Source organism: Myxine glutinosa, chromosome 1 (assembly GCF_964187855.1).
Source record: "Myxine glutinosa chromosome 1, kmMyxGlut1.1, whole genome shotgun sequence".
In the NCBI taxonomy this organism is placed as follows: Eukaryota; Metazoa; Chordata; class Myxini; order Myxiniformes; family Myxinidae; genus Myxine; species Myxine glutinosa.
Genome location: NC_136261.1, coordinates 94,784,626 through 94,808,108, shown reverse-complemented (window position 1 = coordinate 94,808,108; position 23,483 = coordinate 94,784,626). Strand labels below are relative to the sequence as shown.

General features: G+C 45.9%; 1 protein-coding gene across 1 annotated transcript in view; it reads right to left on the bottom strand.

The window, feature by feature from the left end:
- The window catches only part of LOC137426516 (heat shock 70 kDa protein 4), a 111,987-nt gene that overhangs the window by 2,066 nt on the left and 86,438 nt on the right, over positions 1-23,483 (bottom strand). The window contains exons 16-17 of the mRNA XM_068115107.2: positions 7,515-7,622; positions 6,753-6,872 (exon numbers count right to left, since the gene is read on the bottom strand). Coding sequence (XP_067971208.1) covers positions 6,753-6,872; positions 7,515-7,622 — 228 coding nt within the window. The remainder of the gene's footprint in view (positions 1-6,752; positions 6,873-7,514; positions 7,623-23,483) is intronic.

Below are 23,483 nucleotides of genomic sequence, written 5' to 3'. Positions count from 1 at the left end.
AATAAATAAGTTATAACCAAAATAAATAAGTTGTTCCCTGTTCTTGTATTTAAAAAATTTTAATTTTTTAAATCTTTATTTTTTTTTAAATTTTTATTTTAAAATTTTATTTTAATTTTAATTTTATTTTAATTTTTTTAATTAAATATTATTTTATAATAATAATAATTAATAATATAATATAATAATATATAATTATAATATAATAATATATAATTATAATTAATATATAATAATATAATAATATATAATTATTATTAATATATAATAATATATATATATATAATATATATATATAATATATATATATAATATAATATATATATAATATAATATATATTATATTATATAATATAATATATATTATATAATATAATATAATATAATATAATAATATATAATAATATATATATAATATAATATAATAATATATAATAATAATATATAATTATTATTAATATATAATAATATATATATATAATATATATATAATATATATATATAAATATAATATATATATAATAATATATATATAATAATAATATAATAATATATAATAATATATATATAATAATAATATAATAATATATAATAATATATATATAATAATAATATAATAATATATAATAATATAATTAATAATATAATATAATAATAATATTATAATAATAATATAATAATTAAAATTTAATTTAAATTTTTTTAATTTATTTAATACGTCCTAATTAAAAAAATTAATAAGTTAAAACCAAAAAAATTTTTTCCTTCCCTGTTCTTATCCGCTTGTGCGTTCTTATTTGTTCTTTCGTTCTTTGTTCTTTTGCTCTTTCGTTCTTCGTTATTTGTTCTTTCGTTCTTCGACCACGTTGTTCGAGATCACGTGATCAAGTTGTTAATACATGTTTCATCTGTCCCCTGAAGAACTTTATTATTATTATGTCATATTCTATAACACTTTTTTCTACTTCTTCTATAAAAGGATGCTTTCGACTTGCTCACCAATTCATTCATTCAAAAAAAAAATTCCATCTCTTACAGTGCATCTTTCATTCATTCCCTAAACTCTCCAGAACTCCACCCACCCTTCAGCGTCCTCAAACGTATTTTTGACTCGAATGTCTCAAGAAACTCATTTTGCAATAAATGTTCGTTTCCCATAAATCGTACACTTTTCAAAATCCAATCACACCCCTCCCCTCCAAATCTTCCCCATCGCCCATCTCTGTCAAATCTTCCCCCTTGCCCCTCCCCCCCAAATCTTCCCAAACACCCATCCCTTTCAAATCTCCCCCGCTGCCCCTTCCCTCCTAAACTCCCCCCACACCCCTCCCCTCCGAGACTCTCCCTCACTCCTCCCCTCCTAGACTCCCCTCTCACCCCTCCTCCTCAAAGCGTCCTCCCCGCTTCTTCCCCCTTCATCTTCCTCAACCTTCTGCCTCACTCTTCCCCCTCCTCAAATAACACCTCACTGCGCCTCACCCAAACACCATCAAACCTTTTGTCCGCCCCATTCTTCCCTTTCTCCAAGCTATTCTGTAATCTCTGACACACCTGCAACAGCTCTCCCTACCTCTTCCTCCTCTTCCACATCCTGCCCTACCACTCCCCCCCCCCCCCCCCCCCCCCGTTCTGTATCCGATGCTCCCCCTTCCTCTTCCTTAACAGTATGGACCTCAAACATCCAGGGCCTTCGCTCAAACTTAACTGATCTCTCCATACAGGTTGCTTCTGACAAACCAGACGTGATCTGCTTAACAGAAACCTTCCTCCTTCATGATGTCTCTGATTCCTTGCTATCTCTCCCAGGTTACTCCCTCCTCCGGTATGATAGACCTGAGCCTCGTCCTGGAGGTGGGGTTGCTATCTTTATAAAAAACTCTTCCTCACTCGCCCTGCACTGCCCTCTCTCCACCTCACCCCCAGGAATACCTTTGGCTACGGCTTCCCCTTCGCTCCCACCTTTTGTTCATATGCGTGTTGTACCGTCCACCAAACAGTGATGACTCCATCTACATCTCGCTGTCTGATAATATGGACCAACTTCTATCTACCCATCCCAACTCTCTCTTCCTCATATGTGGTGATTTCAACTGTCACCATGCCAATTGGCTGGGGGTGGGTACCTCTCTCACCAGCCATGACTCTTCAGCAAAGGACTTCTGTGACTCACTGGGACTGACACAATCTGTCAATTTCCCAACCCGGATCTCAGTCAACGGAGAATCTTCTCTTCTGGACTTGGTTATGACTAACTTCCCTGAAAATGTCTGCTGCTCTTCTTCTGCTCCAATCGGCTCTTCTGATCATGTGCTTGTTAAAGTGGACATCTCTCTGACCATTTTCATAGAGCCTCCTCAGCGTCGACAAGTCTGGCATTTCACTCAGGCCAACTGGCACGGTCTTCAAGCAGCCATCAATCATCTGGACTGGTCTCCCATCTCGACTGCCTCTGACATCAACTCATCCTGGGAATTCTTCCAAAGTAAATTGCTCTCTCTCATGCACAGATTTATCCCTTCTCGTCTTCAGTTGTCATACCCTTCCTCCCGTCCATGGTACACGGAATCTTGTGGTGAGGCTATTGCCCAGAAACAACTTGCTTTCGTCTCCTGGAAAGCAAATCCAACGGAAGGAAATCTCATTTACTTTCACAAAGCCCGAAACAAGTGTGTGTCCACCCTCAGGAGAGCCAGGAAACAATATCTCTCCGTCCTCAGGACCGAACTCTCTTATCTGTCTCCCTCTTCCAAATCCTGGTGGCGTCTGGTGAAATCTGTTTCTGGTGTTTGTTCCCCCTCCATCCCCTCCCTCACCTTAAATGGCCACACGGCTGACTCCGCACGTGAAAAAGCTGAATGCCTCAACTCTGTGTTTGCCTCTAAATCTTGTGTCCCAAACCCATCCCTCTCTGTACCCACCGTACCCAGTCGTACCCAGCTGCTCCTGGACTCTGTGTCCTTTCCTCCTGACAAGGTGGAAAAGTTTGTCAACCCTCGACTCTGATTCTGCAACTGGACCTGACGGCATCAGCCCACGGGTCCTAAAATCATGTTCTTCCGCTCTTTCACTCCCCCTCTCTGTTCTCTTCACCCTCTCTTTGTTCAAGGTCATCTTCCATCTGCTTGGAAATCTGCCAACATCACCGCTTTGCACAAAAAAGGTGCAAAAACAGATCCCAGCAACTACAGACCAATCAGCCTTCTCCCAATTATCAGCAAAGTCATGGAATCCATCATTGCTTCAGATATGAAATCTTTCCTCTTCTCCAATGGCTTGATCTCTGATCATCAATTTGGTTTCAGACCTGGACACTCCACTCTGGACATGCTGCTTCTGCTTTCTCAACAATGGATGGAGGTCCTCAATGCCAAACAGGAAATTAGAGCAGTCTCCCTTGACATATCACGTGCCTTCGATACAGTCTGGCACCCCGCTCTGCTCACCAAACTCTCCTCTTTTGGTATCCATGGAAATCTCCACGCATGGCTGGCGGACTTCCTCTCTAGTCGTAGTCAACGTGTGGCCCTGAATGGGTTTCTCTCATCTCCTCTTCCTGTTCAGGCTGGAGTTCCCCAAGGCAGTGGTTCTGGGCCCTGTGCTTTTTCTGGTCTTCATCAATGATCTCTCTGACTCTCTTGAAAATCCTCTCTATCTCTTTGCTGACGACTCTACTCTCTGTCGCTCCATTCTTCATCCCTCAGATCGGCAGTCTGCAGCCTCCTCACTCTCTGCAGACCTTGACAAAATCACAGACTGGGCAAACAAGTGGAACATGTCTTTCAATCCTGACAAATCTCACACTCTTACGATGTCTCTCCGAAAAGACCGACTGGACAACCCTCCCATCCACTTTCTGAATAATCCTCTCCAAGAAGTTCTGTCACTCAAGATTTTGGGTCTCACTATCTGCCATGATCTTTCCTGGAAAACCACATTTCAAATCTGGCCTCCAAAGCCAGTCGCCGACTGGGCATCCTCCGTCGTGCGAAGTCCTTCCTTGGCACACCTGAGCTCCTCACCACATACAAGGCTTTCATCCGCAGCTCAATGGCATACTGCTCTCCCCTCTGGGCTGGTGCTCCTGCCTCACACCTAGCTCGTCTTCACACTGTTGAAGCCAAAGCATTCAGAATCATTGGAATCTCCCGCGATGAAGCTAACTCCAAGGGCCTCTCACTCACTCACCGCAGGCAGGTTGGTGGTCTTTCCGTCTTCTACCGACTCCTCTCTGGCCTTGCCCCCCCAGCTCTCTCTGGGCTCTGTCCCGCAAATATTCCTACAGGTCGCACAAGATCTGCCTGCAACCCTCTTTTGGTTAAACTGCCAAAATCAAGACTCTCTGCTCACCTTCACTCCTTCATTCCTCTTTTCTCCCGCCTCTGGAACAAACTCCCTCACTCTCTTCAATCCCACTCCACCCTCCAAGTCTTTAAAACAGCTGTTCACCACCATCTCTTATCTTCCCCCATCCAAAACCTTGATCTTTTCTACCCCCGCTAATTTCACCCCAATTCCACTTTTTGAAATACCAACTTTTGTCCTGGAAGTCCTTGGTGTCCTTGTGCTTTATACTTCTCCCTCCCCTCCCCCCCCCCTTCCCACGCCTCCTCCCCCCGGGCCCTCTCCCTTCCACACATCTCCCTGCTCTCGGATGTTGTGTGTGTGTGCTTCCCCTTTTCTCCCCATCTTGTCTTCCGCTCCCTCTTTTTGTGTATTTTGTTTGTCTGGTCGATTTGTTTGTGAAGTTAATGTTAGCTCTTTCACGAGCCTCGATTCAGTATACAAAAAAAAAAAAAAAAAAAAAAGTGATCAATAACGAAAATAAATAAATAATAATCATAAAATAATTAAATTATTAATCAATTGGCTAATAGAATACCTAAACCACCACAGTTTCATCCCACACAAAAAATAATCAAGTCACTATCGAATAATTGAATGATTAATTGATTAATCAATAAATCAAAAATACCCTTTGCAGCCAAATCACTTGGTCATTATCAAGTCCAAATTTCATTAAAAAATATATAAAATAAAAAATATATATATATACAAACACTAAAATATAAATACAAAGAAATAAACCACTGAAAATACAAATAACCCCACCCCCCCCCCCATAAAAAGTAAATACAAATAAATACCCCCCCCCCCCTAAAATACAAATAAACCCCTAAAATAAAGAAATAAACCCCCATTAAAAATAAATACAAATAAATAAACCCCCCCTAAAATAAATACGAATAAATAAACCCCCCTCAGATAAATACAAACTAGATCAAAGTTGATGGTGAGTCATTACAAATCCTCATGCTTCCCACTGAAAGCAAAGTTGAAAGATGGCAAAAAGTTCCACCAGGAATGACCCAATATCAAATAGAGTAAAAATAAATAAATCTTGTTGTGACCGTGGGGCATGAACTGGGGGTCAAATCCAAGAAATTGTTACATATTTAACGCATCCCCCAATGTAGATTGTATATATAGTTTCAATTTTAAATTCACCCAGAATTGGAATTTGTTATTTAACCTTTGGACCACACCCCAGGAGCAGTGCCAAAAATGATACTGCTCTTGCACCTTCATGCCATGTGGTTATCATCACCACCAAATTTGGTGAATTTCTGCCAAACCATTTCGGAGATAGCGTGACGGACAGACAGACGAAGCAGATTTCAACCCCACCTTCACTACCCCACCCCCCATTTTTAAAAAAGTGTGGGGATAACCAAGTACACCCCCCCCCCCCCCCCCCCCCACAACTTGCTGAATGCAGACAGCAAAAAAATAAACAGAAATACCCTTATAATTATACAAATGTTACACAATCACAAAACACAAGCAGAATTTCCTGCATAGTTTAAAAGGACATGAAATAGACAATAAAAAATTCCCCTTTTTTAAGGCCATTTTCCCTGCAAGAGCGGGGGTTAGCCTTGCGGGCCCCATGACAATCATCATGGTTTCCTTTTTGAGGCATGCTTTTATGGCCAGATGCCCTTCCTGACGCCAACCCCTTCAGTCGCCTCTTACGACACGCAGGGATACGGTGTACCTATTCTAAACCGGGGCACACACCGGTACATTCATCCCAGCAAGCTTGTACTCAACTTGCCGACCTCTGAAGGATGACAGGCTGAGTCAACCCACCTGGCGTTATTCAAGGATCACCGGGATTTGAACTCAGGATCCTAGGATCCCAAGCCAGCACCCTAACCGCTAAACCAACACCAGACTTAGGGGTGTGTGGGGTGGAGGAGAGAGGGGGGGGGGGGGGGGCAGGGACATGAAATGCACAAATAAAACAAAATATTAACAACAGTGACACAATAACAACAGCCTGGTGTTGGCTTAGCGGTTAGGATGCCGGCTTGGGATCCTAGGATCCTGGGTTCGAATCCGGTCGATCGCTAATTTAACACCAAGGGGGTTGACTCAGCCTGTCATCCTTCCGAGGTCGGCAAATTGAGTACCAGCTTGCTGGGATGAATGATCCCGGTGTGTACCCCGGTTTAGAATAGGTACACCGTATCCCTGTGCATCGTAAGAGGCGACCAAGGGTTGGCGTCAGGAAGGGCATCCGGCCATAAAAACATTGCCTCAAACAGGGAACCATGATTGTCATGGGGCCCGCAAGGCCAACCCTCGCTATAGCGGGGAAAATGGCCTTAAAACGATCATTCATTCATTCATTCATTCAGTGACACAGGTGGAACTTGCAAAACAGTTATAACAAGTCCATAAAAACAAACCTTGTTCTTGAACTCTGCCACAATCTTTAAATACTGCTGAATCTGCCGTCCAAGATCTTCAAACATCCTGGGCCTCTCCTGGTGCTCCTGGTAACGACCTTGGATTGGTGCACCAAGTTTCTGTTTTGGAATGAAGTACTTGTTTAACCACACCGCCAAAAACAGATACATGTTAAATATCAGTAAAGCTGTCAAATTACCAGAGTGCAATATCATAGCAAGTAGGAGTAAACAAAACAAGCGTTACGCCTAAGTCCCCCGTCGGTGAAGTGATGCGAGTTGACAAAGTGGAAGACGCAAGGCGGCCATCTTGGATATTGACGTGGCGACCCAATTTTCAATAGCGTTCTTCCTTATGCCGAGATACACCCACACACCAGATTAGAAGTTGGTACTTCGCTTATTTTTCAAGATATTCATCTCACAAGGTTCAGACATACATGGCGGCGGCCATCTTGGATTTTGACGTGGGTTGCACCCACACACCAAATTCGAATGCGGTCCTTCGCTTATGCACGCACGCCCGGACGGACGGACACACGGACGAAGGGGAAAACCATAATCCCCCTTTCGCTCCGCGGTGCGACGGGGGACAAAAACAAACATCTCTGGTACGTTTTACGGCCGGACAAACAATTTTAATCACATTACGGGAACGCCTCATTCAGCAAGATTGGTAAATCCTTTGTTCGAAATAAATAAATAAATTAACACAATTAAAAAAAAGCATTTTCGACTCGTATCGACAGCACAGAGACCTACCTTAAGATCCGCAAGTTTGTCGATGTACACCTGCTTCAGCTGGTCCTCTCCTTCTTCGTAAAGCCAGTTCTCAGTCCGCTCCAGCAAGTTACTGAACACACCACGTTCCTAAAAAAAGCCAAACAATACACTTCAACCTTTAATGAATGCCAAATATGGTAGGCTCAAGATTGTGCTGACTAGACTACAGTTAAATAAATACCATATCACATCAAAATAAATGATACTTTTTCCCCCCAGATTGTATTGACCACATGTCCGTGATTTTTGAATTCAAATTTCGCGTGCGTCATGACGTGTCGCGGACGTTGCCTGCGTGTTGTCTCCGTCATATTTGCGACTAATGTTCGTGTCTTTGCTGAAATCTTTTAAAAGTCGACTTCAAATGGTTTCTGAAGCTAATGGTGGACATATTGACGCGTATTAAAGGTGCCCAGAAATACAGAACATTTGTGACTTATTTGTATGAGTATCAGTTTTTTTAAAAATAGAAATCGATTTCGTGTAATAAGTAATAGCTTTTTTTTTTTTTTATATAATTTTTTTTCATTTATTGGTAGCGCTCTTGCACCCTACTAAGCTCCGCTCTAAAAAAAACCCCCTGAATTTCACTGCTACCAGATCACATGACGTGTGACGTCACCTCCAGAACAGGCCATGCCATCTCGATTCGCTATGCTTCGGCCCGCGATCCGTTCCGTGTAATTTGTACGTAGTCTACTTTTGATTTGCGATCGTCGAGATATTCCAAAGTTCATCGGTTAATAAACAGCGAAAATGCCTGCAAGGTGCCTTGTTGCAGGTTGCAACAACACAACAAAAGATGGAGTTAGTCTTCACCTTTTTCCTAAGGATGCAAACCTGCGGAAAATCTGGACGGGAAAGGTAAGATTGACGAGGTCAACCTGGCAAGGACCAAGTGATTCCAGCGTCATATGTAGCGCACACTTCAGCGATAGTGACTACGATAGTGGCCTGTACTCAGAATTTATCAGAAAGTTGAGACGGCTCAAGCTTGGCATGGCCTGATGCCGTTCCGGTAATTAAATGCAGAATTAAGCCCGACAGAGAAAAAAGAAGAAGTGGAAGAACAGCAGCTGAGAAACGGAAAAGAACGAGGGTAAGTGTTGACTGGATACAATGTAGATATCATCATCAATCATGACCGTATAATTCGCTCACGTACTACTCGTACTAATAACTAAGGCAGCTGCAGGCGAGGCGAGGCGAGGACTGAGCTGAACTGCCTTTGTACCCTGCCTGGCTGGCCTAGGCCTGGGTACAGACAGTCTACAGATAGCCATCACCCTCACTCCATTCCAGTCAGTGTTCACGTCACACTTTCAGACAATAAAAAAATTAAATTAGTGAAATAAATGAAAACCTTACTGGTGTGTTTGAATTGATTAATTTGAGATAAGCAAATGCACGTGGAGCGTGCTTGCGAGTGAGCTGCGTTCTGGAGGTGACGTCACATTGATTACGTCATCGGCTTTGAGGTATGGGGCAGAATTTGTAGGGGCGTTCAAGTGGTTCGGTTTTCTTTCATTTTTAATGTTTCAGAGTGAATATAACAAAAAAAATCAATGCCATATTTGATTTCACCATAAAAAGACATTTAGATGACATCAAATGCATTTTGAGTGAGATTCCGTGGCTGTGAACCTTTAAACGTGAGTTTTTAATTTTTGAATGAAATAAAGCCTTTGGTTGGATTTTCATCCGATTGAAACTTCATTTCATCTTTGGGGAAAAAAGTATCATTTATTTTGCAACACCCCTTATCAAAAACTGTGGCTCAAATGATAGTTGGAGGCCTTAGACGAGGATAAAACAGCAGTTCACATATGAGGGAGGGCCTTATTACCGTAAAAGGTGAAGTCATGTTAGTGGTAGGGCAACATAAAACATTTTCACAACATTGTTCAATGTAAACAAAATGGATCTTAAATGTATACAATTGGCATCACAATGAAAAAAGGGTCAAACACATCAACAGTACAATGAGGTTTACTGTACCAATGACAAGGTGACATTCCTATGCTTGCAATTCTCTACCGCCCGTGATATCTGGGTTTAACCCACATTTGGAATGCTCGAGCTTAGCGGACCGTGCACATGACAACACAGATAAAGGGGGAAATAAAATAATCACACAAACTAAATGGAAGGTTTGACAGATCTTCCACAATGAATGAAAAAAAGGGAGAGAATAGAAAAAAAAGGATTGTAAAAATGTTTTGTTTAGAGTTTGTATTTTTACAACAGAAAATGGAAATACATTTTGGTACAGCAGTTTTCTCTTATTAGTCCCCTACCGGTGTACTATATTATTAGTCCCCTACCGGTGGAGACTATAGGTTTGCACTCCGTCCCTCAGTCAGTCTGTCTCCGCCCGCCAGTCTCCGCCCGCCAGTCTCCGCCCGCCAGTCTCCGCCCGCCAGTCTCCGCCCGCCAGTCTCCGCCCGTCAGTCTCCGCCCGTCAGTCTCCGTCAGTCAGTCTCCGCCAGTCAGTCTCCGCCAGTCAGTCTCCGTCACGCAAAGAACAGTTTTCCGGACTTTTTTTCTAAACTCTTAATGCGAATGCTAATGCTTTCAAACTTGGTACATGGTTTCCTCATGATAAGTTACAGATCAAGTTCGAACCTCACGACGTTTCGATCATTTTTGACAAAGTTATGGCACTTTGAACTTTGGTAATTTCCCCAACAGTTTTCCGGACTATAATTTGGAGTGCAGTAAGTCAAAGCTGTTAATATTCCTCGTTTTAACTCCAATTTACATTCTGTTTCCACTTTTAGTGAGAAGTAGGGGTCTGTGCAACTATTCATAAACTTTATTTGGTGCAAATTGGATAATCTTTAGCCGAGTTACCTCAGACCGTGAATTGGTAATTATTTAATTCACACATAGTGCAATACGTGCAGACTGCTCCACGGAGCGACCTTGCGGGCTTGCGGGCTTATTAGTCCCCTACCGGTGTACACCGGAGGGGACTATAGGTTTGCACTCCGTCCCTCCGTCTGTCAAGCAAAGAACAGTTTTCCGGACTTTTTTTCTAAACTCTTAATGCTAATGATTTCAAACTTGGTACATGGTTTCCTTATGATAAGTTACAGATCAAGTTCGAACTGCACGACGTTTCGATCATTTTTGACAAAGTTATGGCACTTTGAACTTTGGTAATTTCCCCCAACAGTTTTCCGGACAGACTGCCGGTAGGGGACATGTATTGCAGCGCAATACTCAATGCTTGTTTGTACAAGTAACTCACTTAGATATTGACCAAATAAAGGGATTGGGGTGTATGTTTCCCAAAACGATAGAAAATACATCGCAAACATTGTAGAAAACCCAAATCAAACATTTCTACCCACGATTCCCAAAAGAAAAGAGGAAGGGGATGTTATATAAAACTCTTCATCTTAATGAATACTGCACTAGAATTTGAGGTACAATAGGCAAATGTATTCAGAGATTGGGCAGTGTATAGACTATAGACTATCTGTACCAGTGTTTCTCAAACGGTGGTTTGTCACCCCCCCCCCCCCCCTCCCAAGGGGGCCGAGAGTGGATTTCCATGGGGGTTGTGAGCTGTCTGTGCAAATTAGTCACACAAGCCTTAGTGACGTCCCCAAGACCTACCAATGTGAACTTGTATTCTCAAGTTAAGTAGTGATAAAACGAAAGCCAGAAACAGACCGATATTGAGAGCGAGCTAAGGTGTTCACCGATTAACACCAATCCCTGAATTGTGGGCAAAAAGGAAATAAAAATGGCCCAGTTCCAGCCTTTTTGTTAATCCTGTAGTCAGGGTTCGCACTAATTAGCCCCACCAATTAGCAGTACAATTAGCCCCCCCAATTAGCAGTATTCCCCACCTGGGTTAAAAAGCCCCTACTTGAATAAAACCTTGTATCGCCTGAAGTGGGAATTATTTTTCTTCAAAATCACCATGCGTTTGTTTTTTCCACCCCCCCCCCCCTGCAGGACATAACGGAGTCATGTCAACCAAGTACCAGGATGGGCGTGTCATCTCGTAAACCAAATAGGTAAATCAGGCTGAGAAACACCGATATATATTGTTGCGGTTTTGAGTTTTGTACAGCCAGTATAATAAAGGGTAAAATTTCCCCCTCATAGTTAGTCACATAAGCAACATGGAGCCTAGCGATAGTGTAGTTATTTCTTAGTATTTGTGAGCTTAGTCCTTTTCCTATGTTAGTTCTGCGTTGAGTAGAGTCAGGAGAATAGGTCCTACTTCTACCGACTTTCCAGCCTCCCTAGCCTCACGCCCCTTTGCGCTGACTTTGGTTCATTTTGGGCAAATTAACACGAGGCAGGCCGAGGAGGGTCGGGGCGGAGCCGAATGAGGGGCGGCAGAGGCGCTGACGGTAGGCAAGAGCCACCAATCAGGGCTCAGAGGTGGTGGCAGCGGCGCTGCGTCACGGGGCGTGGTAAGGTTCCAGAAGGTTCGGGGGCGTACCCATATAACCCATCGCACAAAGCCCCCCGAGAGGACTCTCGCTGATGAGCAAAGGACTCGCACTGACTGCTGCCCAGGGAGAACTCACGCGCACTGACCAACTTGGAGGAATCGTTGAAGAGGAGTTGTGAGCGTCAGAGAACTGTGAGAGATACGCGGGGGGAGAGAGACGCGCATGAACCGAAATACGCGCTATTATAAAGTGACGCTCGGTTGAGTTGGAGGCCGATCCATATACAGTGCATTAAGTCGCGCGAGTGATAACGGCTGTGTAATCGCCAGCTGCGCTGAAAGTCCCGCATTTGCCATTCCACCTCATCGGCTGCCTTTGTTCGGGAGACGTGCTACGATGTTCCTTCCACCACCTGCTGCCATCTTCGTGGGATGTGCTGGGACCGTGGAGAGCCGGACGGGGCCGTTCCTGGACGACCACGTCGACGCGTCTGGCTGGGACATCAATCCATCTGCAATTCCCTGTGTGAGTGTGACGGGCCCGAGTCCGGGGGATAAGACAAGACTAAGTGCTGCTCTGTGTCTCTGCGTCCCCGATCATTGTACAGGGTCCGGCTGGGAGGTGTGACGATTTTCAGAAAACTCGGACACAGTTATTTTTAGTCGAATTTCAATTTTTATTTTGTAAAAAGACTACATATACGTAGTGTGTTCAAAAAGTATCCGACCTTTATTTTTCGTGCGTAAAAAAAAAAGAAGCTAGGGAGGCGTTGATTGGTGCACGTATGTAGGCGATCCTAATGCACACGCGTGAATTTTTTCACACCTGCAGAAGCTGTCATTCGACGGCAGACCGCCGATGAGTGGACATGTAAGTGAGCGCCGTCGGATTTTCGTTTTTGACAAAATGACGGAAAAACTTGAACAACGCTACTGCATCAAATTTTGTTTCATCAAACTTGCATCAAAACTGCAACTTGGTTTCTGGGTCGTACCCATAAACCCAGGACTCATCGCCAGTGATCACTGTGTTGAGGAAGCTGGGATCACTGTTCACAGTCTCCAGCATGTCCTGTGCGATCTCCAAACAGAGTTGCTTCTGCTCAATCGTTAGCAGCTTTGGTATGAACTTCGCTGAGATTCTCCTGAAGCCCAAATCCTCCTTCATAATGGAATGAACGGTGTTGAATCTTGCGGATCGTTTCCACTTGGGAATCGCCAAGCTTTACACAAAATTTGATGCAGTAGCGTTGTTCAGGTTTTTCCGTCATTTTGTCAAAAACGAAAATCCGACGGCGCTCACTTACATGTCCTCACTCATCGGCGGTCTGCCGTCGAATGACAGCTTCTGCAGGTGTGAAAAAATTCACGCGTGTGCATTAGGATCGCCTACATACGTGCACCAATCAACGCCTCCCTAGCTTCTTTTTTTTTTACGCACGAAAAATAAAGGTCGGATACTTTTTGAACACAGTAGTATAATGCCATTTAATACACTGTAACAAAGACATTTAAAAAATGTAATTCATGTTTGAATTGGGTATAACAATGCAAGTGGGGGGTCTAGCGCATGCGTGATGGCTGTTGGTTACTCGTTGTTAGGCGCCATTTCAGTAGCCATGGAGCTGTGGACGATTTCTTTGTTGTTGAGACGTTTATTCAAACGGGCAGTTCGGTGGTGCTTACACAGCGCAGATTTCGTACTCACTTCAATGTTGGTCGACGTGGCGCCGTTCCATCTCGAAACACAATATAGAAGTGGGTAAAAAACTTCAGGACTACTGGATCTGTGAGGCCGGGAGCAGCTCGGGGAGGTGATCGAACCGTTAGGACCCTGGAAAACATCGAAAGGGTTCGACAAGCTGTGGAGGCCAGCCCTCGGTCAGCGGTACGGCACGCTCACGCTCTACGGATGTCAGACAGATCAGTTCGTCGAATTTTGCACTTGGACCTTCATTATCACGCGTACAAAATCATGGTGGTTCAAGAACTGCAGCAGAATGATTTCGTACGGCGGTTTACATTCGCAGAAAGAATGCTGGAACTGCTGAGGGATGCTGCTGTGCTGAGAAATGCTGGAACTTTTCCGTGCGTCTGCAAGAATGCTTGGACAAGAACGCTAGAACGGCCGCCATTTAGATGTCAATTTTTCAAACATGAATTACATTTTTTAAATGTCTTTGTTACAGTGTATTACATGGCATTATATATGTAGTCTTTAAAAAAAATAAAAATTGAAATTCGACTAAAAATAACTGTGTACGAGTTTTCTGAAAATCGTCACCTCCCTGTATATACGTGGGAATAATTAAACCTGTGTTCTTCCTTTTTTCCATTCGCTCGTTCCTGTGGTTTCCTCATTGGCTAAGCGTGATACGAATAGAACCGCTCCAATCGGGTTCCACTACTAAACTGCACGTTCCACGTGGTACTCAATCCGCTCGGCGTACCCAAACCACACATGGCTCGTGCGAGGCTTGCTTCCTCGCTTCCGTGGCGGCGCAGGGAATTAGGTACGAGCGAGAGTTGGTCCCGAAACCCTACTTTGCGTTTGCCCGGAAGGGACGTTTCAAGTCTCGGTTCCGTCAAGCCCAGAAAGAACAAGGGGATTAATCTCCCCTTGCTTGGTAAGGGGAAGAAGGGCGGCGGAGAACCGTAACAATATGTATACATACATACATACATACATATATATATATATATATACACTACATGGCCAAAAGTATGAGGACACCCCTTCTAATTAGTGGATTTGACCGTTTCAGCTACACCCATCGCTGACAGGTATATATAATCAATCACACAGCCATGCAATCTCTGTCGACAAACATTGGCAGTAGAATGGGCCATACTGAAGAGCTCAGTGACTTTCAACGTGGCACCGTCATAGGATGCCATATTTCCAACAAGTCAGTCCGTCAAATTTCTGACCTGCTAGAGCTGCCCCACTCAACTGCAAGTGCTGTTATTGTGAAGTGGAAACGTCTAGGAGCAACAACAGCTCAGCCACAAAGTGGTAGGCCACACGAGTTCACAGAACGGGACCGTCGAGTGCTGAATCAGGTAAAAATAGTCTGTCCTGGTTGTAACACGACCGAGTTCCAAATTGCCTCTGGAAGCAACGTCAGTACAACTGTTCGTCGGGAGCTTCATGAAATGGGTTTCAATGGCCGAGCAGCCGCACACAAGCCTAAGATCACCATGCGCAATGCCAGGCGTCGACTGAAGTGGTGTAAAACTCGCTGCCATTGGACTCTGGAGCATTGGAAACGTGTTCTCTGGAGTGATGAATCACGCTTCATCATTTGGCAGTCCGACGGACGCCAGGAGAACGCTACCTGCCTGAATGCATAGTGCCAACTGTAAAGTTTGGTGGAGGAGGAGTAATGGTCTGGGGTTGTTTTTCATGGTTCGGGCTCGGCCCCTTGGTCCCAGTGAAGGGAAATCTTAACGCTACAGCACACAATGGCATTCTAGACAATTGTATGCTTCCAACTTTGTGGCAACAGTTTGGGGAAGGCCCTTTCCCGTTTCATCATGACAATGCCCCCGTGCACAAAGCGAAGTCAATACAGAAATGGTTGGTCGAGATCAGTGAGGAAGAATTTCACTGGCCTTTGGGATGAATTGGAACGCCGACTGCGAGCCAGGCCATTTCGCCGATCAGGGTTCTATGGCTCAAAATATCATGCCCAACATCAGTGCCCGACCTCACTGATGCTCCTGTGGCTGAATGGAAGAAGCAAATCCCCGCAGCAATGTTCCAACATCTAGTGGAAAGCCTTCCCAGAAGAGTGGAGGCTGTTATAGCAGCAAAGGGGGGGGACCAACTCCATAAATATAACCCACGATTTTGGAATGAAATGTTTGACGAGCACATATGGGTGTGATGTTTGGTGTGTCCACATACTTTTGGCCATGTAGCATGTGTATGTATGTATATATGTATATATGTATATATGTATATATGTATATATATATGTATATATGTATGTATATATATATATATATATATATATATATATATATATATATATATATATATATATATATATATATATATATATATATATATATATATATATATATATATATATATATATATATATATATATATATATATATATAGTCACACACACATGTATATATATATATATATATATATATATATATATATATATATATATATATATATATATATGGGAAATATATACACATATATATATATATATATATATATATATATATATATATATATATATATATATTGTTGCGAATATGGAATTTGGCCTCCATATCCGCTTGTAAATATTCCCCTATTTTCTCCAATACTCCCCAACTTTCCCCAATCCCCCATTCCCTAGTCCCATTGCATGTAAATAACAATCAGTAGAGCCGACCTTCCCCTTATTCCCCCATTAAATGTCGTGCCCAGGTCCACCGCACCACACGTAGACAACTTTCGGACATCTTCCTAGTTATTCTTATTCTATGTCAGTTAAGGCCTCGTCTCCATTAATTATGACTCTTCGTTGCACCAGAATGTGATTATATGGCATCAGTAGTGAGTTTAGGACCTTTCCCATACCTCCTTCCATCTTCTTCCCCAACAATTACAACAACAACAGAGGAGATGGCGGCGGAGCGGGGGAGGATGCGTCCTCACACCGGCTCGATTAGCTCCAGACCATGCGCTCCACGGGGTTACCACGAAGGGGCTCCTTGTCAGCTCCTCGTCAAGGGCGGAGCCTGGTAAACCCCCCGCACGCACCCAATGAGAAGCAACGTGCCGATTCCACGAGGCGGAGCTAACGAGCCGAGGGCGTGTCACTCCCCGCCGGATATACGCGGCCACGCGCCGGATGTGACGAGAGATTCGCCCCCAGCTGGAGAAAGACGGACCTGCGAGCGCTGAAACAGATGCGCCTGAGTTTGGAGAGGCCTGAGAAAGAACGTCACCTCTGAGCGCTGCGACGAGACCTCCCCGCATCTCTGGACCGAACCGTGTACCCTGCTTTGAGCCAAGAGTGCACCTTGAGCCATCGCTATCTGCCTTTCCTAGCCATCAAACCCCGTGTGAGTCAGCGTTGTCCCGTTTATCTGTCGTCTGTCTAGGGTTAATATAAGAGTGTGTCTAAGTGCCTGTCTTTCTATGCTGTCCCTCTTGTAGTTGTAATCTAACCTTCCGCCTTAATATAACCTCCTCCGGAGGTCTTGAGAACTGAACCCCTGGTGTCGTATTGTGTCATTATAACCCAGCCGGGTGTCTTCTTTTTCTTATTGAGCCAGCGTAGCGCGACTTCGTCAACGTCGAGTATAGTCGGGTAATTTGTGCGGACACGACGGCCATTCCGCTCGGCCCACCTTAACATCAAAGTCGTGTCTGTAACAATTGGTGTCGGGAGTGAGATTCGAGGCCCGACCAAATTTTGAAAAAAAAAAAAACGAATAGAGGAAAAAAAAAAATTTGGTCAAAATTTGGAGCGGCCGAAATTTGTTTTGTTTTACGAAACTCGAATTTTGCAAGTCGCGCTATGGCGGATCAAGACGGCTGGGGTCCGGTAGGGGAGAGTGAAGCAGGGTCGGTCCAGGACCAAATTGAGGGACATGAGGAGAGCGAAGCAGTGAGGGCGGCAGGTTCGCAAAATAGCGCCGTCACGCACGAAGTAGCGGGCGCGCAAAATGGCGCGCTCGCTCACGTGGTTGAAGGGTCCCAAAATAGCGGCGCCGCGGAGGGCGAGCCTGCGGTGGCGGCTGGGGACGCTGGGCAAACCGGGTTTGACCTCAGATTATTCTTGACCCAACTGAATGCAAAAATGGATAGGATGGAGGGCCAAATGAGGGTTGATAGTGGGCGATTAGAGGGCCAAATGGGGGTAATGGGAAACCAAATGGGGGTAATGAGGGACGAAGCGAGGGGTACCAGTGAGGGGTTAGACAATAATTTTGAGGAGTTAGACAAGAAATTTGGGAAGTTAGACAATAATTTTGAGGGGTTAGACAACGGGATAAAAGAAGTGAAAAATGGGTTAATGGGGGTAGAAAATAGAATGGCTGCCCAGGAGAATCAGATAGAGGGAGTGAAAAATGGGTTAGAGGGGTTAGAAAACAGTATGGAAGGCAAATTGAGGGACATGAGGGACCAAGCGGAAAGGGAAGTTAAACAAATGGAGCAGCAGATAGAGGGGGTCAGAATGGGGGTAGAAACCAAACTGGATGCTCACAGGGAGGAAATGGAGCAGATGAGGGTGGCATCTGGGCAGGAGATGCAAGTGATGGGAGAGCAGATCAGAAGAGGAGTGAGTGAGGAGGTCGGAGGAGTGCGCGAGGAGGTGAGGCACTGTAAGGAGCACATGGAGAAGGAGGTGAGAAAGGGGACTGTAAAGTTACAAGGGGGCATAGAGGACCTGACGCAGGAGGTGGAGCAGCTGACGGTGGGACAGACGGAGTTAGTGGAGCAGGTTCAAAGGAACACTGCGGTATTAGGAGGGTTGAAAGCGACACAAAACGACATAAAAAACGACTTGATAGCGACAAAGAGGGAATGTCAGATGGTACGTGAGGGACTGACAACGAGGTTGGACGAGGTGATAGAGGTAATGGAGACGACGGACCGGCAGGTGAGGACGCACATGGAAACGGTCAAGGTAGCCTTAGAGGATGAGCTTGAGGAGACGTACCGGGGAATAAAAGAGGTGAAGCACAAATTAGAAGAAGTGGAAGAAGGGATGAGCGAAATTAAGAAGCGACGGAGAGGGGATAAGAAAGAGATAAAAGAGGAGATAAAAGAATTGGTCCAAAGTCTGTGTTTGGGTCGTGATGATGTGCTCATTAACCGGATGAGGGATTCGCAGGTGATGGAGGAGAAGCGAAGAGAAAGAGGACCCGGTGTAAGTGGTGACCAATATGGTCGTGCGTATGATGCGCCAGGGGATTTAAGAAGCTTGGGGGTCGAGATAGACCCGGGTGTTCGTGAGAGGCCGTTGGTGAAGTGTGCGACAGGTCTGGTGTGCGAAAATGGAGGTGTGCAAGAAAGTCCGACTCTGGGGTGTGTGAGGAAAAAGTGCGTGCCAAGGAGTGAGTGTGCTGGCGGGAGTGAGTCGGTCGTAGCGCGTGTGCGAGGGAGCACATGGAAGCGTGGTGTGGTGAGTGTTACAGAGGGTGTGACCGGAGAGTGTGCGCAAGAGTGTGCGCGAGAAAGGTGTGTGACGGCCAGGTGCATGAGGAAAGAGTGCGCTGTCAGAAGTAAGGAAGAGTGTCCACCTGTGGTGAGTGTTACAGAGGGTGTAACGGGAGAGTGTGCGCGAGAAAGGTGTGTGACGGACAGGTGCATGAGGAAAGAGTGCGCTGTCAGAAGTAAGGAAGAGTGTCCACCTGTGGTGAGTGTTACAGAGGGTGTAACGGGAGAGTGTGCGCGAGAAAGGTGTGTGACGGACAGGTGCATGAGGAAAGAGTGCGCTGTCAGAAGTAAGGAAGAGTGTCCACCTGTGGTGAGTGTTACAGAGGGTGTAACGGGAGAGTGTGCGCGAGAAAGGTGTGTGACGGACAGGTGCATGAGGAAAGAGTGTGCTGTCAAGAGTAAGGGTGAGTGCGTTGTCACGAGTGGAGGTGAAAGTAGTGAGAGTGACATGGAGCGTGAGTTAGTTGTGACAGGTGAGCGAGGATGTACACCTGGGATGGAAGGATGCACACCTGGAATGGTAGAGCGTGAGTGGGAATGCACGCTGGAGTTGGTGGTGAGGCACGTGGTTGGGTGTGCGAATGAGGGCACACCTGTGATTGTCACAGAGGAGGTGACAGAGGAGGGGGCGCGAAGAGGTGTTTTGGTGAGGTGTGCGACCAACGAATGTGTGCCAAAGTGTTCGGTGGTCAGGTGTGTGACCAAGGCTGTGAGTGGAATGAGGGTACCTGGATGTGTAAGGAAAGGTACGAGGAGCATGGGGACGGCTGGATGTGTGAGCAAGGAACGGGCTGCGGGGTGTAAGCATGCAGGTGAAGCATCGACGTTACACGGGTTAGAGGTTAGGTCGACTTTTAGCCGAATCGGGCCCTCGGTGCGTGCCGGGCCTCGCTTTGAACGGCCGCGTCCGTGCTCCACTAGGCGGAGCGGGCGGCTGGATAGGAAGGGTCGTCATGGCGACCACTTTTTGGTGAGACGTGCCGGCAGGTCTAGATCGGGGCATTGGATGGCTCCACGCCGAGGTGGTGTGTGGGATCTCGGCACGGGTAAGCCCCCGTCCCTGCCCCGACTGCCGGACGCATCCAGCCGCTGGCACAAAACAACCAGCATCCATTGCTTGGCTTTACGAAGCCGGGCTTTGGACAGGGATTGGCGCACCGAGAGGTATTAGTGAGTCGACTGGGTGATGAGGTTAGTGTTTTGGACCCAAAATTAGAGAAAAACAAAATTTGATGATTGGCAAGGGATTGGCAGTAGTGATTGGCAGATGATGGGTAGTGATTGGCAAATTTTTGATTTGTTGAAATTTGACGTGCAAAATTGATAGTGAGAGACCCCCGATGTGGTGGGATGGCAAATCCACCATCCCTCACAGGGGGGGCAAAGGAGCACTAGGTTTATGGGGTGTAGGGCAGTGAAAACTAGCCCGGGTGGGTTAGGATATTGTGTGTAGGGATCTAGAGAAGATGACCTTAGGTAACGTTAAGGTTAGTTAGTGACTGATACCTGTAGTGGGGACGCAGGTAGATTAGTGTGGATGATAATGACGTGGGAGCGCAATAGTTTAAAGGGACGACTGGGAAGCGCAAGTTTCAGAAGGGAGTAGTTAGCTGAGATGATGCCGTGTGTGTGAGGATGGAACAGGTGTGATTGCACAGGTGTGCAATTGGACAGGTGTGTGGAGCAGTGTATGAGTAGTGAGTGTGTGGATCAGCGCGAATGCGCTTGGGGAGAGAAGGGTGCAGGTGGCACCAAGTGTGAGAGCACAGGTGTGCAAGTACAGGTGTGTGGAGAGAGTTGGAGTAAGTGGTACGGAGTGGTGTGCATGGTGCGAAGGTGTGGATGGGGGAAGAGTAGACCCCTTTCACGAGTACCCGGGGCGGGTAGTGTAAGTGTTAGGTAGAGGGTGCAGGTAAATTGTGGTTGGATATTGGCATTTGTGGTGCGGTTGCAGAATGGTGTTGTGAATGGGTGCATTAGTGTTGTGGAAATGGCTGGGCGTGTAGCCTGTTAGTGTGTGTAGTTGGTTGGGCACTCCACCACTGTGAGGATGTCGGCCAGGTGAGGCCGCAGGTGGGCTCTGGGAGCCGGTAGTTGTGAGTGGGTGCCTGAGGATCCCGGGTGTGGATCGGGCAGCCCAGTGCCAGAGAGGGCACGGAGTGGGGAGAGAGCCAGAGGGCCTTCCCCAGGTAGTTAGGTTAGGGTGAGGAGCAGGTAAGCTCGGAGGCAACTGCAGTGGTGGAGGTGTGCAGGTGGGTAGACCCACTGGGAGAGGTACACGCCACAGCCCAGAAATTGTGCGAGGGCACCGGGAGATGAATCGGGGGAGTGAGACCCCAAATTGAAGAGCACCACAGTTTGGCCAATGGGAATTGGTTTTTAGAACCCATAGTGTAAGAGGGCCAATGGTTTGGCCGGAGAGAGACCCCGGGTAGTGTAAAGTTGTTAAAGTCATTTAGGAAATAGTTAGGATTAATGAACCTGTCGCACCATACGCAGCCACTTGCCTGTGGTGATGATGATGACTCCACACCTGTGTTTTCTTTGTTTGTGTTGCAGAAATGAGAATTGCTGTTGGATTTGTGAGACGCATCACGACGTGGATGAGACATTGGGGTGATTCCATCTCTCCCTCCCTAGGAGGGACTGATGATGAATTGGTAATGGCAAATTTTGATGTTGAGTTGAAAATGGCAAATTTTGATGAGAGTTGAAAATGGCAAATTTGATTGGTTAGGAGGGAGAGAAGACGAATTTGGTATATGGGAGGAACGGGGAAGACAGTAGGGATGTTTGTTGATTTGTAAAGTAGATGTTTATGGGTAGTGTTGTGTTGTGTGGATACAGTAAGGGGTAAGGGAGGGGCCATGTAGGTTACCTGGTGGGGGGGGGGGCGTACGATAGGAACGTACCTGTCTCACCTGGTTCCCATGTGCCCCCAGTGTGCATCACCTTACATTGCGTGCACTTTTGCGCCCTTACCACCTTACTCACTTGTTTCTTCTTTTGTCTCCCACCTCCGAGGATCTGGCTTTGGGGTAGAGAGAGAGGAGAGAGAGAGGTGCTGGCTGCGCAGTTGTGGGCCTGCACTTTCGCTGTTTGCTGCCGGGATCGATACACCATATGGACCGCAATGTTTGTGGCCACCCACAATGGACCGCAGTTCGTTTGCGGCCAAGCACCACCCGGGGATGGACCTATGGGTCAACGTGGCACCTATGCCATAAAGGTGAACCACTGTTAACTAACACCAAGTGCACCACAAGAAGAGCAAGAGACACCTGCAGGGTTAGGGGTTGTCGAATTTATTTTTATTCCAATGAACAATGGTGACTGCACCGATTGGTGGTGGGGTGGTGCTTTTGATGCTCGGGAAGGGTGCTCTGCACGTTATTAAAGGCCGTCGGCCACAGAGCACTCGTGGGTTGGTGTATCGATGTTGGCAAGCGCGCTCTCTCTATGCATAACATCTGCATGTGTTCCTCCAAAAACAGGTCCTGGATCGTAGTGTAGATATCAGCGTAATCTTGTAAATAATGCTCCCTACCGGCTGTATGTTTAGTTTGAGGATTCTTTCCGGATTCGGTTATCCTGTGGGTGTGTTTCTGTGAGGAGAAGGGTGCAACGTCGCAGGGGGACATATTTACTCATTTGTGAATATCTGTAAAACTGTCGCACTCAGGGTAGAGTTAATAGTAGAGGGAACTACATTGCGTGCCACACTAAAGTAGGTAAAAATTTATCGGGTCGGGACGCCCCGAGGGTAGAGAAGGGTGCAATGTTGCGAATATGGAATTTGGCCTCCATATCCGCTTGTAAATATTCCCCTATTTTCTCCAATACTCCCCAACTTTCCCCAATCCCCCATTCCCTAGTCCCATTGCATGTAAATAACAATCAGTAGAGCCGACCTTCCCCTTATTCCCCCATTAAATGTCGTGCCCAGGTCCACCGCACCACACGTAGACAACTTTCGGACATCTTCCTAGTTATTCTTATTCTATGTCAGTTAAGGCCTCGTCTCCATTAATTATGACTCTTCGTTGCACCAGAATGTGATTATATGGCATCAGTAGTGAGTTTAGGACCTTTCCCATACCTCCTTCCATCTTCTTCCCCAACAATTACAACAACAACAGAGGAGATGGCGGCGGAGCGGGGGAGGATGCGTCCTCACACCGGCTCGATTAGCTCCAGACCATGCGCTCCACGGGGTTACCACGAAGGGGCTCCTTGTCAGCTCCTCGTCAAGGGCGGAGCCTGGTAAACCCCCCGCACGCACCCAATGAGAAGCAACGTGCCGATTCCACGAGGCGGAGCTAACGAGCCGAGGGCGTGTCACTCCCCGCCG